Source organism: Arachis duranensis, chromosome 7 (assembly GCF_000817695.3).
Source record: "Arachis duranensis cultivar V14167 chromosome 7, aradu.V14167.gnm2.J7QH, whole genome shotgun sequence".
Taxonomy (NCBI): domain Eukaryota; kingdom Viridiplantae; phylum Streptophyta; class Magnoliopsida; order Fabales; family Fabaceae; genus Arachis; species Arachis duranensis.
The window spans coordinates 64,025,593-64,044,259 of record NC_029778.3 but is presented as its reverse complement, the minus strand read 5'-3'; the positions used below and the strand labels follow the sequence as shown (position 1 = coordinate 64,044,259).

The 18,667-nt window shown below is 32.7% G+C and overlaps 2 protein-coding genes and 1 long non-coding RNA gene across 6 annotated transcripts; 1 reads left to right on the top strand and 2 right to left on the bottom strand.

The window, feature by feature from the left end:
- The first annotated feature begins 3,575 nt into the window (after positions 1-3,575).
- Positions 3,576-6,549, top strand: LOC107459368 (putative serine/threonine-protein kinase). Of its 4 annotated transcripts, none has more exons than XR_008001291.1 (3): positions 4,406-4,618; positions 5,010-5,403; positions 5,555-6,549. XR_008001291.1 is itself a non-coding variant. In XM_052251838.1 (3 exons), exons 1-3 carry the CDS (start codon positions 4,689-4,691, stop codon positions 5,812-5,814), a joined length of 552 nt encoding a protein of 183 aa, XP_052107798.1. In that variant the 5' UTR covers positions 4,410-4,688; the 3' UTR covers positions 5,815-6,549. The 4 variants fall into 4 exon arrangements, 1 of the variants encoding a protein (XP_052107798.1); XR_001586274.3 differs by having other exon boundaries at positions 4,406-5,193; positions 5,297-5,403; XM_052251838.1 differs by having other exon boundaries at positions 4,410-4,796; positions 5,010-5,193.
- Positions 6,550-7,334: 785 nt separating this feature from the next.
- LOC107459382 (uncharacterized) lies at positions 7,335-10,314 on the bottom strand. The gene is made up of 4 exons (XR_002366043.2): positions 8,607-10,314; positions 8,347-8,509; positions 8,000-8,123; positions 7,335-7,727 (listed from the first exon to the last, which is right to left on the bottom strand). It is a non-coding gene; the product is annotated as an uncharacterized LOC107459382 (long non-coding RNA).
- A 2,409-nt stretch (positions 10,315-12,723) lies between these two features.
- LOC107459374 (pentatricopeptide repeat-containing protein At3g24000, mitochondrial-like) lies at positions 12,724-15,937 on the bottom strand. The gene is made up of 2 exons (XM_016077603.3): positions 15,713-15,937; positions 12,724-15,065 (listed from the first exon to the last, which is right to left on the bottom strand). Exons 1-2 carry the CDS (start codon positions 15,809-15,811, stop codon positions 12,876-12,878), a joined length of 2,289 nt encoding a protein of 762 aa, XP_015933089.1. The 5' UTR covers positions 15,812-15,937; the 3' UTR covers positions 12,724-12,875.
- Positions 15,938-18,667: the final 2,730 nt, after the last annotated feature.

Here is an 18,667-nt window from a genome sequence, read left to right as displayed (position 1 = left end):
ATTCTTGCATTTAATAATGTTTACTTCTATTGCACTTTATGTGTTTGTTGAAATGCCTCTTCTAGATATAGTATAGATTTTGTTCCTCTTGGCCTAGGTAGAGTAATTAGTGACACTTGAGTTATCTAATTCCTTTGTTGATTGGTAATTGGAGAGATTGCTAATTGGTTTGGAGTGCACTAAAGCTAGTCTTTCCTTGGGAGTTGGCTAGGACTTGTGGCTCAAGTCAATTCATCCACTTGACTTTCCTTTATTTAGTAAGGGTTAACTAAGTGGTAGCAATGAACAATTCTCATCACAATTGAGAAGGATAACTAGGATAGGACTTCTAATTTTCATACCTTACCAAGAGCCTTTTATAGTTGTTAGTTTATTTTCATTGCCATTTACTTTTCATGCTTCTTATCCAAAACCCCAAAACACATTTCTAACCAATAACAAGGCACTTTATTGTAATTCCTAGGGAGAACGACCCGAGGTTTGAATACTTCGGTTTATAAATTTAGGGGTTTGTTTTAGTGATAAACAATCTTTTGTATGAAAGGATTTTTGATTGGTTTAGGAACTATACTTGCAACGAGAATTCATTTGTGAAATTCTATACCGTCAAAAAATTCAATCATCAGTAAACTTCACACCTTGGCTTTTGCTTTTTTTTATTTTCCCAGAGCAATGCACTAGGGCAAGAAAACTCTCTTCCTCACTAGCCATTGTGAGAATGATCTCTTATGGAGCTTGAATCACCCACATATATATAGACTTCCCGTCATACTAAACCGTGAGAACCTACAAGGTTTTCTGGCCATTATTTACCCTACATAAACCGTGGTAACCCACAAGGATTTATGTGCAATCAACTTTACTCATAAACTGTGGTGACTCTCCACGGTTTATGCATCCTTCTTAAACCGTGGTGACTTACCACGGTTTACACTCTATAATTTTTGCCCATAAACCGCTGGGACCTGCCACGGTTTATGCACGTTTTGAAACCGTGGTGGGTTGCCACGGATTACATAGAAATGGCTTTTTGCACATGCACGTAACAACAACCAGTTTTGCACAATTAGGTAAATGATTCTGCTATTCTATTTATTTAAGTAAATTTCCCTGTATTTAATGATATGTGACTTCATAATATGGGCGCTTGTTTTTTTAATAATGGATGGTTTAAGTTCTCAAGATGGATTGAATTTAATGAAGTTTGAAGATGTGAACTTTGACTATATAAATAGAAAAATATAGAATATTAAAGTGAATATTCATCTCAATATATTGAGATAATAATATTAGAGAATATTAATACTAAAATTTTCTATTTTATATTTGTTTCTTCTGTCATATTTATTTATTTTACAATATGTTATTAGTACCATTCTCTAATCAAAATTCAAGAAGATAAAGGTAATAAATTTACATTATGTTAAAACTCTCTTATCTTGAATTTAATATTCTTAATATATCTGAAGATAATTACTTATCATGGATATTAGATGTCGACATACATCTTAATTCAATGAATTTTGAAAATACCATTAAGGCTGATAATAAAATATCCCAAAAAGATAAAGTTGAAGTCGCCATCTTGACGAAAGACTAAAAAATGAGTATCTCACATTAAAGGATCCTCCAGATATTTGGAAGAACATTAAAAAAAAATATAATTATCAAAAGACAGTGATACTTCTTCAAACTTGATATGAATGGACGCATTTACGTCTGCAAGATTTTAAATTCATAAATGAATACAATTCAGTAATATTCTAAATTACCTCACGAATAAAATTATGGGGAGAAAAGATAATTGATAATGACATATTAGAGAAAAATTTCTTAACCTTCTATGCCTCAAATGTGCTTCTGCAGCAGCAGTATTGAAAAAAGAAATTTAAAAAATATTTGATCTAATTTTTACCTTTTTGTTGCTGAACGAAATAATGAACTACTCTTAAAAAATAATGAAGCGTGCCCAACTAGCGCCTCCCCATTTCTTGAAACAAATGCGGCAAATTATAACCCCATATGAGGTAAATGACAAGGCTTTTGTAAGAAGAAAAATTATTTTTACAAAAAATGATCTCACTAGAAGTGGGATAAAGAAAGAAATAATGAGCAAAATAAATCACTAGAGGATAAATATTTTCATTGCGGTGGAAAGAGCCATTAGTCACGTACTTGTCACTTCAAGGCACTTAGTTGATCTTTATCAAGCATCCTTAAAGAAAGATGATAAAGAAAATGGACAAATTTTGTTTCAAAGGATGTGGCTGAAAATTACACCATTCATTATGAAGTGTCTAATTTTTTTTTAGAATTCTAAAAAAAAATTAGTCATTTAATCAATAATGAAAAAATTTAATATTTAAGTTCATTAAGTATTTATGTCATAAAATAATGTAAGAAACTTATTGTTAAATTTTATATACTATGCATTTGAATTTTAAGTATGATTATTATAAATAATATTTAATAAAATATTAATGTTTATGTTTAAAAAGTTTAAAATATTAAATATGTTAAGTTCTACAACAAGAACAACAATAATAATAAAAATAAATTTTTTAGTATATAATACTATTCTTATGTACAGTGCTATTTAGATAAAAAGTTCCATTATTATCAAGAATGCAATTTTAATGCGCATGCATTTCTACTTATTTTATGTTATGATCTTATTATTATTTGTCTTTAAAAAAAATGACAAAGACATATAACGAGGATATTTGTCTTGTAGATAGTGCAAATTCGCATACCATTTTTTAAAAGTAATATATATTTTACTCATCTTGTAGCAAAAGAAGAATGTCAGAAAATGTGATAGAAGGCTTCGAAAGTGCTATAATTTTATTTTCCAAGAAACAAAATTTATAATATATAATGTACTATTATTTACTAAGTCTCTAATGAACTTGTCAAATTTTAAAGATATTCGCCGAAATAGATATTATATTAAAATAATAAATGAAAAAAATTATTAGTATTTTTATATCACAACTCACAATTCAAATAAAAATGTTATATTATAAAAGTGACTCTCACTTTTTTCTGGATTATACTATACTAAAATCAAGGAGATATATGTAAACTAGAAGCTTACTAGTTTAAATGGGTTTATAATTTGACATGGTCGATTTGGCCATCCTAAAATAACTATGATGCGAAAAATTATTAAAAACTTCTATGAACATTCATTAAAAAGTCAAAGAGTTTTTTAATTTAATAGATTCTGATGTGCTATGTTCTCAGAAAAATTAATTATAAAGCTATCACTAATAAATACTATATTTGAATTTTCTAAAATTTTAAAAAAAGTTTTAAAAAATATATATAGACTAATTCGTATGTTTATTATCTTTTTATAACTTATTATTTATGACATTTACTTACTCAAATTATTCGATATAAAGCGCGTTTTTAAGAAAATCCAATCAAAAACAATTTAGTTTGATAATGTTGATGAAGTCACTTTCAAAGCTTTTGATGAAAGATGGGCTCCAATAGAAAAAAATATCTAAACCCCAACAAATTATAAAAAATTTTCAATCTACCTTTCTAAGCTAACTTAATCACTCCCAATTCCTTTCCCGAATCTTCTCTTCCCTCATCCACTCTATCCCATTACGTTATTTTTCTTTTCACTCTCACTTACTTTTCAAACGTTGAACTAAGCTCCACTCTTATTCTCCAATTCCTGTGCCGCCAACTCAGGCAAAGACGTCGGTGGAGGAGAATCCTCGTAGATAACAAGCTGACAATTGGCGTCGAAGTCGGAGTCGGCGCATGGCCTCTTGAGTGGGGGAAGAATCCTCAATATCATTTTTCTTTTCTCTTCGCTGCACTTTGATCAATCAAATCAATCTTCCACAATATGAACCACACCATTCTCTCTTTCTCTCTCTTATTTGAAATTGAAACCAACTCATCCAACAAAGACGCCACTTCAAACCCCAAGAATTATAACCATCGCAGAAACCCCTTCACAAATTTACTCTACAAAACTGAAGAATCTCAAAAGGCTTGCACTCAGGTGTCGTGGTGTAGTTGGTTATCCCATTGAAATTGGGAATCGAGGAATTGGAGAGTGGAGAGTGGAGAGTGGAGCTTAGTTCATGTTTGAGAAGTAAGAAGTGAAAGTGAAAAGAAAAATAATAGTAGCGGGGACAGAGTAGATAAGAGAAGAGAGAATTTAGAAAATAATTGGGAGTGATTAGGTTAATTTAGAAGGGTAAATTGAATTTTTTTTATAAATTTGTAGGGTTTAAATAATTTTGTCAATCAAAGTCTATTTTGTAGGGCCATGGATTCCTTACTCCCACTTTGATTTTGATGTGGGAGTACTATTAACCTATCTAAAATTATTTACAAATTGAACCCCGTTTTCTTATTTTTTAAAAAAACTAATAATTAAAATTTTGTCTCTCTAGTTTTGCTTTTCACACTTTTTCCCTTTTCTTGTAACCATAGTTTCAGAGATGAGATATCTCTGCTAGGGTTTTTTCAATAATGCTCATGTTTTCTCCCATCTCTACAGCTACCACTGTCGCTATTGCTGTCTTCACTCAGCACTGCCACCACCACTTCTACTGCCGCCACACCACACTTTCCGGTCTTCTGCGTTGTTGCGTTTCGTCTCTGCCCCTGCGAACTACTCAGTTTCATTTTACTTTATTTGTTTTAATGCTTTTTCTATGGCAATTCTTGTGAATTTGGAGGTTTTTCTGCTGTCTTCGCACCACAGTTCTTATTTTATTTTATCCCTCTGCCCTGCTTTTTTGCTTTTTCGAAAAGAAATTGCGGTAAGTCACTAAAGCAATTTTAATTATGTGAGACATGAGTCCGAGAGATACATCATGCAGATTTGGTCTTTCTTTATCAATTAGAAGTTAAATCTTGTTGTTTATAGGATTGTTAGACTTGATTGATTAATTTTTATTTTGTAATGTGTTTGCATAAGCTTGTTCAGCTTCATACGGATACTTTCTCACTTGCTTCTATTTTTATTGGGTTAGAGCAAATTCTCTGCCATCTACAAACGAGTTCTCAGAGATGGTTCTTCTGTGGTCATCAGAAGTATTAATGTGACATGCTGCATACCTGAGGAAATTGAATTCTTGAAGGGATTGAGCCTGCTAACCTCACTGAGACATGAAAACATTATAAAGATGAGAGGTTTTTGTTACTCAAGTAGTAGAGGTGAATTTTACCTTGTCTATGATTTTGTAACCGGTGAATGTCTATGATTTTGTTATCTTGATATGGAAGATGGAAGTGAAAATGTGCTTGAGTCTTCTAATAGGGTTTCCATCATCAAGGGCAATGCAAAAGGGTAGTTCTTTTTTGACACCCAATATTTTCTAAGAAACTCATTGTAGATCAGAAAATTTGCCTCTTTTTTACAACAAGGTATTTTTCAAATATTTAGTATTTAGCATCGGTTACATGAATTAAGATGACTATTATGAACCTATTGTAAAGATTAAGCTATAATCATTATGCAGAATGAACATAAGTATCTATCTGGTTGATATTGTATTTGCTAATCCTTTTTAACCAGGTCTTGGATATCTGCACAGCAATGAAGCAAGCAAACCTACAATGGTTCACCAAAATATTTTAGTTGAAAAAGTTCTTCTTGACAATCAGTTTAACCCATTGATCATGGATGCTGGGTTCCCCAAGCTTCTAGCAGACGACATTGTTTACTCGGCACCGAAAGTTGGTGCTGCCATGGGATACCTAGCTCCTGAATACATTACCACTGGACGCATCACCGAGAAGAGTGACGTTTATGCATTCGGTGTCATTGTTCTTTAAGTCCTGTCTGGGAAGACAACAGTAGGGGGTTCAATCAGAATGGCAGTTGAGTTTTTGAGATTTGATGATTTTGTGGACACAAATCTAAAGGAAAAATATTCGAAACTAGAAGCAGCAATTCTTTCAAAGATTGCAGTGATGTGCATTCATGAGCTTTCTGAGCAAAGGCCAAACATGGTAGAGGTGATTCAGGAACTAAGCATTTATTCTTCTCATTCTTCATGATCTAGAACTTTCAGTGGGTATCATAAATTCCTAACACATTTGATTCATTCATGACCATGGTTTTCTTTAGCATATTCACTGAATTATCCATTGCTAAATTGTTGTGAACTTCAACGGAATCATGCTGCTTCATTTCTGCACACAACTGAAATTGTTGAAGGATGTTCCTTTATTGGAAATCAAATAGCTTCCAGATAATGAATTAAATTGTTAATAATCTCGGTGGAAGCAATTTAACTGTTTCCAAAATAAGAGCATGAATATACCAACGTCAGATAGGGGTAAGAATCTGCACTATAAGCATACGAAGTAATCATAGTGGTATAAGCAGCAAGTTCTTCGTTGACAATTTTCATCAAACGCCTTATATGCATCATCCATTCTCCCATATTTTGTATCATAGAAGATTCCTACAGAAAGTAACCGCTAATTATAATAGTTTAGTAGTATGAAATTGTGCAAGTAAATGCTTTAGTAGTTTACAATTTTAAATAGTGTAGTGGTTTACAACAGTTCAGTTTGCTGCAATTTTTTTTCCTTATGCTCTTTTTGTCTTTATAATTGTGAAATATATATTATACATTTTGTTTTTTTATTTTAATAAAAAAGAGCTCATTATAAAAAAAATGAGATAAATAATTGATGATTTTGAAGTTAAATCATAATTATGAGTAAGTTCTTTCTATGATAACGAAAAATTGATTCATAATGACTTAATGAGAGAAATAAAAAATGCATAATAAAAAAATATCTATTTTATTAAATCTAAAAAGAAGATATGAATAATTGTTCCCAATCTCACCAAAGATGTTATTAATGTATCATAAGCTACTATGCTTGTATCTTATTCCAATTTCTCTTCTCATGCAGCTGTAATTTATTTTACTAAGCATTAACAAATGTGTTAGTGTAATTAAATCAACATATCATGTAATACAACCTATTTATACACTTAAAAATACCTATTACCGTATGAACTTCCCAACTCTCAAAACTTACTATGAACTTTCCAACCCTCAAAACTTACTATTTTCTCTATACCACGTTTTGCATATCTGAAAGTCATATTACTGAATTATTTTTCATTAGTTTATACACTAATTTATCCTTCCTCTACATGTTACAATTTTATATTACTAATTTCCTTTAATTTGTCAGTTATATGAAAAAAATTAATATAAATTATTAGTGACCTATATATTATTGTAATCAATTATTGCCGGTATAATAGATACAATATAACTTAATCCAAAGAATGAGCAATAAAAAGCTCAAACATATCCTAAATTTATAAGATATAATTGATCTATCTTAAGTTATATAATACAATATAACTTAATACAAATAATCATATAAAATTACAAAGTACAATATCAATCATAAAATAAAGTCACACAATTATTACACCAAGATATTACTCCAATTTTTCAAAACTAATTGCACCCTTCCCTGCTACTTCAATGCCTAGAGCATTTCGACCACTTTCAATTTTAGGCAACCAACATAGTAAAAATCATTCTGTGCCAGTCAACTTCAAATTCATAAAGCAATTATGAATAAACTTATTTTTCTAGACCGTTTTACTTGAAATACTCTAGAGCTTTATATTTAGAATACAATTATCTATTGTTGGTTCAATAATAACTCTTGCTTTCATCTTGCACTTATAAAGATACAAAACTTCTTTCCTGCAAACAAAATAACAAACAAAGGGGATAAGATGAATGCTAATGCGGTGAAGTAATATTTAGTTCATTTACCAGATAAATGGATTCAAAATGAGAAAGCACTAATGGATAAATAAAATTTGTTATATAATTCAGATTGTGAGACCATCCTTATTACACCAGTGAATCACTTTTTTTGCTTCCATACTTCAAAACCAGAAAATCCTAAAAATCACAGCATGTCACAAATTAAGCACAAAAAGAAAATAATGATGGAATAAATCAGAGGTTACTTGTAAATGTCGAGGCAATGATCACTCTATGAAATCTTCTAATGCTTCAAACCAAATTTGACAAAAGATAGTGGTACCAAAGAAGTCAAAAATGCATTCAATAACATTTGGTCTCCCTCACAATCTGTTCAGCATATATAAACAGAAGAAAAATGTCACTTAAACAATATATAAAACACAAGCTCATAATTCTGTTTTTCAAAACAATCTAGAGGTGATTGTTTACAATGACAAAAACATGGGGTAATTGAACACCAACTCCAAACAAAGACACAAAAAGCTGCTACTGTTAGTTTCTTAATGGTTTAAGTTGTTATATGTTAAAATATTTGGGAAGGTTGGGGAACCAGAGCAGTCTGTGGTGGGACAAATAAAATTAGGCTGTTGAGATTGCTGGTGTGGTGTAAGAACACCATATCCTCTTCCATATCTAGGATCAAATTGCTGTTGATAGTTTTCAAAATATTGAACACCAGAAATTCCATGCGGTGCTTGAGCATATATTGACTCCTAAAGAATAAAAAGAGTAGCAATTTTCAAGTAAGTCAAGAATCTACTTTGAACAAAATATAAAATGTCAAACAACATAGTTAATTAAAGTCACTACCTGATAGTAAGTTCTATTATAACTAGAGTTATCAACACCATAAAAGGATCCACTGTGTCATTGAGAATTATCAAAAGCAGTAGTTTTGATGTCTTTCTCTGCAGCAATGTTTGGGAGAAAGATAAGAACACTGAGGTGTGTAGAAAATTTCAAATATTGCACAAAAAATGAAAATGCTAGATGATTGAAGAACAAAAGGAGAATTAAGAAAATTTTGGTAAGTTTTTTACCAGAAATTTTGTAAACCGTTGCACTTCACAATTAGCATGACTATAATTAAACCAAAAAGTTAATGTTCAGAAATTTAAACTATATACGTCACAACTTTATGCTAATAGATTTAATATTGTGACTTCTAGTGCTTCTTAAGTATCAAGATTATCAATTCTACCAAGATGAGGAAGATATTAAGAGAAGGGAAGACTTAGAAAGTGGTGAGAGAGGCATAAATCAATGCATGGTCTCACCCATAGTAAGGGAATCATTCAGGTATCTATTTCACTCTACACTGTATTTTATGTATAAAATTTAAGATTGATGACCAACGAACACAAATATGGATTATTGTTGTGCACATTCTAGATATATGGATACATCTAATCTAACCATGTTACATGTCATCAAATTTACAGCTTCTTTTGGTTGTGGTACGTATTCTATGTGAAAAGCTATAGCCAAAGGTAGTGCAAACTATCATGATTCTCACAAATGCAATATATGATCACCGACATATAAGGACATGAAACTTTTAATTGAAAACTGGTTTACTATACAATTCTTTTGAAATCAAAACAACATTTAAGTAAAACTATTAAACTCATAAATAAATTTATTGCCAATCAAAATTACACATTTGCACACTTCTCAAAAAGCATACTCTGCCAAATAACTTTATAAAGATTATTGTTGGATCCTGCTAGAGCAAGAACTTTCAAATTCACTTAAATAACAAACAGTGAATTAGGAATGCAGAGGATAAACAGTGCCTATTCTCCTTGCTCACAACTGATGAAGCCTGTTTTCTTCCTTACTAAAACTGAATACTGAATACAACTCTGCTACATTAGGATGACAGGAAGTACATTTGATAGTATATAACTAAAAGTAGATGCTATGAAAAAAATCCAAAATTAATTAAGATAGTTCTTTGCTAGAAGGGAATAAGATTTTCAATTCTCATGGACATGTTCCATCAATTAATTCTTTATGCAAACACATTACAAAATAAAAATTAATCAATCAAGTCTAACAATCATATAGACAACAAGATTTAACTTCTAATTGATAAAGAAAGACCAATTCTGCATGATGTATCTCTCGGACTCATGTCTCACATAATTAAAATTGCTTCAGTGACTTACCGCAATTTCTTTTTGAAAAAGCACAAAAGCAGGGCAGAGGGATAAAATAAAATAAGAACTGTGGTGCGAAGACAATAGAAAAACCTCCAAATTCACAAGAATTGCCATAGAAAAAGCATTAAAACAAATAAAGTAAAATGAAACTTGAGTAGTTCGCAGGAGCAGAGACAAAACGCAACACGCAAAGGACCGGAAAGTGTGGTGTGGCGGCAGTAGAAGTGGTGGTGGCAGTGCTGAGTGAAGACAGCAATAGCGACAGTGGTAGCTGCAGAGATGGGAGAAGAACATGAGCATTATTGAAAAAACCCTAGCAGAGACATCTCTCATCTCTAAAACTATGGTTACAAGAAAAGGGAAAAAGTGTGAAAAGCAAAACTAAAGAGGCAAAATTTTAATTATTAGTTTTTAAAAAAAATAAAAAAACGGGATTCAATTTGTAAATAATTTTAGATAGGTTAATGGTACTCCCACATAAAAGTGGGAGTAAGGAATCCATGGCCATTTTGTAGAGTCACAAATTAATTTTAATTCTTTCGCAGTCAAATTTATCAGTATTATAATCTTTAATAGTCAATCTTAAATTTTTAATACTTTAGTCGGGACAAAACATTTGTACCATAGTCCTTACTGGTGCAACATTTTTTTTTTGTCATACAAACACCACTGCCTAGAATTTAAACCTGGCTTTGTTGGAGGCAAACATCTTTCCCACTACATCACATGCCTCAGCCGCTTACTCGTGCAACTTAACTCCTTAGCTTTCCGCATCCTCAAAATCTTCCTAATCTAATTTATTATTTATGTTCCTGATCCCTAGAGCCAGAAGGACTTGAACTAACTTCTTCCAAGTGTGCTTGCTGCATTGTGCGTTTTAGATTCATTAGCTCCATTTACATCAGTAACAACTCCCCAAGTCAAAATATCGTCATCCAAAACCAACATTTCTTCAACACTTCCATGCCTGCTAAATTCTCCCACTAACCATTCGTTGCTATCATCAATATCTTTTATGACAATGGGATCCCAAGGATTCGAATACCAGAAATGCTAGTTGAGCTCCTGGTTATATTTAACAAATACCCAGTCTTGTAGCGTTTGATGCCCGGGCTCACTTCTTTCCTTAGAAACAGATCTATTGCATTAGTTACAAATAAGAAAGATAGTTTGAAAATCACCAAAGGTGTTACTAAGAGTCAATTTCAATAATCTAATACATAGTTACATGAATTCACCAAATAGATTGCGTACCAATTTGCGTGTCCCGCGTACTAATTTATTTGCGTACCTGGATGTCATATGTATATTCCATATAAAATATTTTACATATAGTGTACTGAATAACTGTTCTCATACCAGAATGGACTGCGTTCTATGTAACTATGATCTGATAGCAATATTTTGTATTGTAAACTTGGGGCGGATGATCCACGCGACTCTCACCATGCAGCTGCAACACAAATAACGAGTAACATTACTAAAAGAGAAATGCTAGATGACCAACATAATTTATTATTTTTAGTCATCATTTTTTACCATCAATCCAATTCCTTTAGTTTAGTAATCTAATAATATACTTTTAGCACATATTTTTAAACATTAATGGCTGATGAAACACGGACACTTCGTTGAATTACGGTGTCCGCCTGTCGGACACATTTTGGACATGACACTCACTGACAGTCGTCCGATACGCGTGTCTATCCAGACCGTGTTTTAATAAAAAATAAAATTTTTTTACCAGACGCCTAAATACCATCACGTGTCAGCGTGTCCAGTCTTATTCTTAACATAAATTTAAATATAGTATATATTATTATTTATTAAAATAAAAAAATATTTTAAATACTTGATATAATTAAAATAAGATATTAAAAATAATTAAAAAAATTAATTTATATTTTAATATCAATAAAATATCAAAATATCATTACGATTTATTTAAAAAATACTTTATATTTTATATGTGTATGCGTGTCGCTGTGTCTTATAAAAAAATTTTAAAATTCACGTATCAGTGTATCCCATGTCGTGTCCCGTGTCAGTGTACGTGCATCATAGTTCTCTAGTATTCCTCTGAGAAATATGTCATGAAACTAAATCTATCAATAAATATAGCTTTCTTACAAGAAAAGTATTAGGCTCTTGATTTAGTTGCCTCCTTTGTTCCAAAGGCACCCTTGGCTCTCTTACAAGGATCTCACTCAAGTAAAACTTTATATGCCTCCTCTTCTGTTTCACTCAGCTTGTCAATTGCCTTATAAAAGTCCCACCACCACTTTTAAATTGAACTCAATCCTTGGGTTGCTATAGTAAAATGCCGCGGTTAGAAACTAAGCAACTGCATAAAATGGATGAACTTTTAATTCTCATCTTAAATCAGTGATATAGAAAATGTCCTGGGGCTTTTTGAATAGATTCCTCAGCCTTTTCCATTGGCATTGCTTCATGTGCGAAATCTACAGGTATCTTTTCATGACGAACAAGCCAAAGGACATGAATAAGAGGTTTCACAGCTTTAAGAAAATAAACAACATCATCCCAACATCATTCCGGAAAATTGATAGACCATCCCTTATACAATAGATAGCATCATAACACTGATTATTAAGTCGTGTAATCCAATACATTTTAGATGATCCGCATCACAAAATCTTGGAGCCATTTTATTCATAGAGCAGAACTGATTATCTGAGCAGAATTTTTCAGCAATGTAAGAAAGATTCATGTTCTTTTAGTAGCTTCTAAAGAAAGTAAATAGTTAGCCAGTTAGTGAAAACTTTTCATTCATAGCCTGAAGTTGTAATAACAACCTACAAACAGCAACGTGCTATTAGCAAGTGTATAAGTGTACAAAAAATAAATGTATAAATTTTTATGCTAAAAAGATCTGATGCTGCTTAGTGGAAAATCAGAATAAAACACCGAAATCCCCACATGAGCATTGTCCATTCACAAATTTATGAAGCCGCTTACTGTCTTTGATAATGATTTCTCTACCAGTCAGTGTTGATACATACTTAACAAAATCATGGCTATCTCTGCACATTAAGGTACTCTTCACTACTCGTATCGGCGAGGAACTCGGCAAGTTCTCCAATCCGAATGTAATTGCCAGCTTCTCACTGTGATAAATGGAAGTTGATGTTATTTTTTCTTCTTCTTCCTTGTCTTCTTCACTTATCTCCATAGTTTCTAGCATCTCATATCCAAGATTCTTTGCTTTGAAAATTAAAACCTTCAATGATTCATAAACTAGAGAACTCTGAGGGAATTCCTTGTCATTCGGTTTAAATGAATATACTGTTTCTTTGATGCTGATCCAACTCCAATCATTTAATTTTCCAACTTTTTCCTGCTTCATTATCTTCTTCACCCTAGAAACATCCTCAAATCTCTCTACAGAATGGTACATATCCAATAACAACAAATATGTTTCGATATCTTTCGGTTTATGACTTAGTAACTGCTCGGCAGCTTGAAACCCCAACTCCTGATTACCATGGCTTCGGCAACCTGCTACCAAGTTTGACAAGATATACTCGCTAGGCTCGAAATCCATTTTCTTAATCATATTGAAAGCTTCGTCTAGACGTCCAAACTTCACAAACAAATCAACAAGGCAAACATAATGGTCCATCACAGGCATGATTTTGTACTCCTTCTGCATAATCTCAAAATAAGTGAGTGCCGCATTGATCATGCCAGCATGGCGACAAGCGGATAAAACCCCAACAAAAGTGACTGCGTTTGGTCTAACTCCTGTTAGTTTCATGTCCTCAAAAAGCTCCAACGCTTGCTGAGACCAACCATGCTGTGAAAAAGCTGTAATCATGGAAGTCCATGATATCATAGTCCTAGTAGACATCTCTAGAAATGCTTTGCTTGCCCTCTCAATGCTTCCACATTTATTGTACATATTAATCAGTGAACTCCCCACTACCACTTCCGATAGGAACCCAATTTTGATGGCCTGAGCATGAATCTGTTCCCCCTGCTCTAAAGCCACCATCCTACTACAGACACATAAGGCACTTGAGAAGGTAAACAGGTCCGGCTTCATGCCAAACCGATGCAACTCAGAGAAAAGTTTGAGTGCTTCAATTCCATAGTGGCAAGCAGAAATATTATCCTTTGTGAGCTCCATCATTTGTGCATGCCCAGCAATCATTGCATTCCATGAAACCAAACTAACATCATCCATTCCGCTAAACAAAATTTGTGCCTCATCAATGCAACCACACTTGAGATACAAATACAATAAAGAATTCCTTATACGCAGATTCGACTGGTATCCTAATTTAGCACACAGCGAATGAACTTGAGTCCCGAGTTCTAATAATGGAATCTCACAACACTGGCTCAAGACACTGGATAAAGTTAACTCATTAGGCTGTGTGTCCTCAGAAAGCATATCAACGAAAAGTCTTAAACCCGTCATGGGGTCACCATTGTCCCCACAAGCAGAAATAGCAGCAGTCCAAGAAACAACATTCTTTTCCTTGATTCTCCTAAATGCACTGAGAGCTAATTTCAATTTGCCACATTTGGAGTATAAACTACAAAGTGCATTGCAAATGCTAGTGTCAAAATCAATCTGGTATTTGATTATGTAAGCATGGAACTGATTCCCTAACTTAACTGATCGCATTGATGTACAAGCGCTTACAGCTACGGCAAGTGTGTAATTGGAAGGATAACTCCCTGCATACAACATCTCTTGGAACACATAAATAGCATTCTCTGGCTGCATTTTCTGCACATAACCCACCATCAATGTAGTCCAACCCACCACATTTCTCCTTGGCATTTTGTCGAATACTTTGCGTGCGGCTTCCATGCGACCACATTTAGCATAAACATTGACCAGAAATGACATCAAGAAAACATCTTGGTGCGCTCCTGTTTTAATGGCATGACCATGAATAACTTGTGCATCCAGGAAAGATGTCCTGTCTAAGCATTCTTGCAACAGGGGAAAATAGAAAGATGAGTCCAGCTCTGTCATTTGTTTTGTCAATGAGATCGTTTCACGAAAATCAAGATTCTTGGGATCCAAATCCGTGAAGTAGTTGCTTTTCTGCAAAGAAATGCTCTGACTCTGAAAGCATAAATAAAATGCATGTTAATTACGAATCAAGTGAAAGCAAGCAATAGAATTAGTTTAGTTAATTAGGCTAAAGCTCTCTTTAGGACTTGAATTATAACTTTGATCAAGAAGTTTGATTTTCATGAACTAGAAATGATTTCTTTCTTAAATAATGTGTGTGGAAGTTAAATGCTTTTGCTACGCAGTATTAACTAATTGGATGTCAATGTAACAATCCATAGAAGTTGAAATAAAAAAACAATACATCCAAGTCTTTTTATTACCGAAGTCTAACTAAGTTAAATAATAAGACTTATAATAATGCTAGAAAAAAATTTGAATATATAGTATTATTCAAAAAAGAATCAGGTTAGTTGGTCGGTAAGTTAGTTAAAATGGTTATTCAGCTAGTTACATGAATTCACTAATTAGATAGCGGACCGCGTACTAATTCTCACGTAATTCATCTGTGTACCAGAACTATCGTATGCATATTTTTTGCATAAAATATTTTAGATATGACGTATCATGTAACTATGGTTATTCATATTATCCAAAATAATTAATACAAAGCCAAAGAAAATGGTAAATATACTTTGTTGATTTAAGAATGAAAGAGATGTATTGAATAAGGAAGTGAAAGAGAGGGGAGGGGGTACCTTTTCTATGGGAAGGGAGGTTGGTGGGTGTGTTTTGAATTGTGGTTGGAGCTTAAGAGTTGTAATGAGAGCAGCAGAAGCACAAGGAAATGATGCCATAAAAAGATAACGTGAATTGAATTGATTATGGAGGAAGGAAAGAGGAATTGAGTAGTGTTGAGTGTTGACATGATTAAGTTAATTGATTGGGTTGGATTGGTGTTGCTTGGATGAAAATTGAGGTAAGGGTCTAAGGGAAGGGAACGGATATATTAGATATCCAGTTTCATTTCAGCCATTGGCTGGCGACTAGAAAAAGACATCAGGTAATGACAATATTCTTAGAAGCACTTTAATTTATTTTATAAAATCCATCACTCTTTTGTGTTGTTTATATAAAGTATCATTTACTTGTAAAAATAAGAATAAATGCTTCAGATTAGTTTTTCAAAATGTATATACTATATAGAAAAAAAATTTACACATTAATTAATTGAGAAATGTTACTCTTATTTGATGATATCACATTTTTTTTACAAATTCATACAAACATACAATAAAAAAATTCATGCCAGAAATGACATTATAAAAAATGAAAATAATATTATCATTTCTCTAATTAATTTAATATGATAGTTTTAAAAAAAATAATTTAGCCTTTCAGTTTATAACTTTATATTGACTATTTTTTTTTTCGGTGTAAAATTAAGGGACCAAGACCCAAAAGAATAAACACTAACTACTGTCTAAAGGATAGAAAACTAATTTCTTTTTTTTTCCACTATCTATGACCCTCACGAGATCACTTGGTGGAGAATCTAGAAAGATAAAAGCTGATTGCTTCTCTAGGCTTCTTTTGGCAAGCCAATCAGTGCATTCGTTGTGTTCACGGAGGGTGTGATTGAAAGCAAGCTCCCATGGTCTATTTATCATATCCTGTATATTTTTTAAAAAGGCATTGATCTTCTGCGATTGAAATTTTCGGTTCAAAATGTCATAGGCCTCAGTTGAATCCACTTCCACGATAAGTCTTCTCATGCCTAATTCCCACGCCATTCTCATCCCATGGTAGACTTCCCACAATTCTGCTTCTAAAATCGAACAACATCCCAGGTTAGATTAAAATTCCGCCAACCACTCTCCCTCATGAGTTCTGAGGATACCTCCACAACCTGTTTTTCTCCCGCTGTCTCCTACAACTCCATCAGTATTCACCTTTATCCATCTCTTGGGAGGTATAATCCAATGATATACTGTTGAGACTGTGATCTTCTCCCTTTCATCCCCTGCTTTTTTTTTATAAGCTTTCTTGAAATTTTGGGCTGTGTTCCTAATCACTACATTGGTGTTCTTGAGTCTTATGAACGATGGTGAGAATATCTCTTGATTTTTTCACTTTCAAATCAACCAGTTAGCTACAAAAAAACTCATCCTTCCAATCCAACAGGGAGTGTTTCCCAAGATCATTTTTAAGATTGAAATTGATCCACCCTTCTAAGTCTAAACCAAAGAATACCGCAACCGCAGCTGGGTTTAAGAGTTGAGTCCAAATTCTTGAGGCTTTCAGACAATCCCTCAAAATATGGAGTGCTATTTCAGATTGTCCAGTACAGCAATGGCAATTTGGATTTGTTCTTAGTATTCTGTCTCTTCTACTTGCTGTCAGAATTTGTTATACCCACAAAGAAAAAAAAAAGGAAACAGAATTGCATAGTCACGTGGGGGACACATGCCCCCACTTAAATCCCTTCCCCTTTCTTATTCTCTCGAGCCTTCCCTGATCCCTCCTTCTCTCTTTTATTTTCATTTCCTTCGTACAAATCAAAACTAAACCCTCTCTTTTCCTTCATCTCCTCTTCCATTCCATCTTCTTCATTTCAAAATCTTTATCCAACCACAACACACCATATTTCATTTTACCCTTTTATTTTATTTCTATTTTAATATATCATCTATATCCAAAGTAAATTTTTATTTTTCACAATCCCAAATTAAGAAGTTCATACTAATGAGTAAAGGAAGCATTCAATTTCTGAGTTTTTATTGTTATTGAGGCTTCGAAGTAACTCTTTGACTCAATAATTAGCTATATCTCCAGTTTTTAGCATCCTCATACTTGTGGGTATAGCAAAATCCAAAATTAGGGTTATTAGGATTAAGATATTTGGGGCTTTTGTCAAAGTGAGTAAGAATGTGTTAATTGACTACATTAGTAACTCACAAATATCATTATTGTCATATTTCTAGAGTTGTAGAGTGATTGGACATCATGTGGTAGCTCAGTGGCGCTCTCAGAGTTACTTTCGGTTCCTTAGAATCAAGTAGTGAGTGGATATTATATCTGTAATTATTTTTAAATATATTATTATCAATATTTTTGTTGAATCATTAATTTTGGAGTTTGAAAATATTTTATTATTGTGATTTTTGAATTTTTGAAATAAATATTGATTTGTGAAACTTACAATTTTATAAAAATACACACGAGGCGATATTTATATATTTTGTAAAGTATACATGTTTTCTTATTTGACTTTATTGAATTTTAGTTAAATTTTAGTATGCATTCTTATATATATTTTTGATTTAATATGAAAATTTAGTAATATGTTATAATTGTTAGAGATTTATTATAAATGATTTGGTTTGGATTGGTTTGGAAGACTCTGACTAGAAAACCATCGTTAACGGCGGTTATGACGTTAACTTAGATGCATCTAACTCAGACCTCAACTAGTAGAGGCGTTGCTAGTCCGACGTGTAGGCCACACGTTGGATCTGTTATACCGTACGGGCACACTAGAGGAAAGGGCTACCCTTAAAGGTGGAGCCGCCTTAGATGTATAATATTTGATTTGATTTGACTTCTGGAATGAGAACTCCCATTTCAGTTCATCCGCTTAACTACTTATTTATTTGTTTGCATAATTAATTAATATAAATTTCTCATCTCTGAAAGAAAATATATTTTTCAAG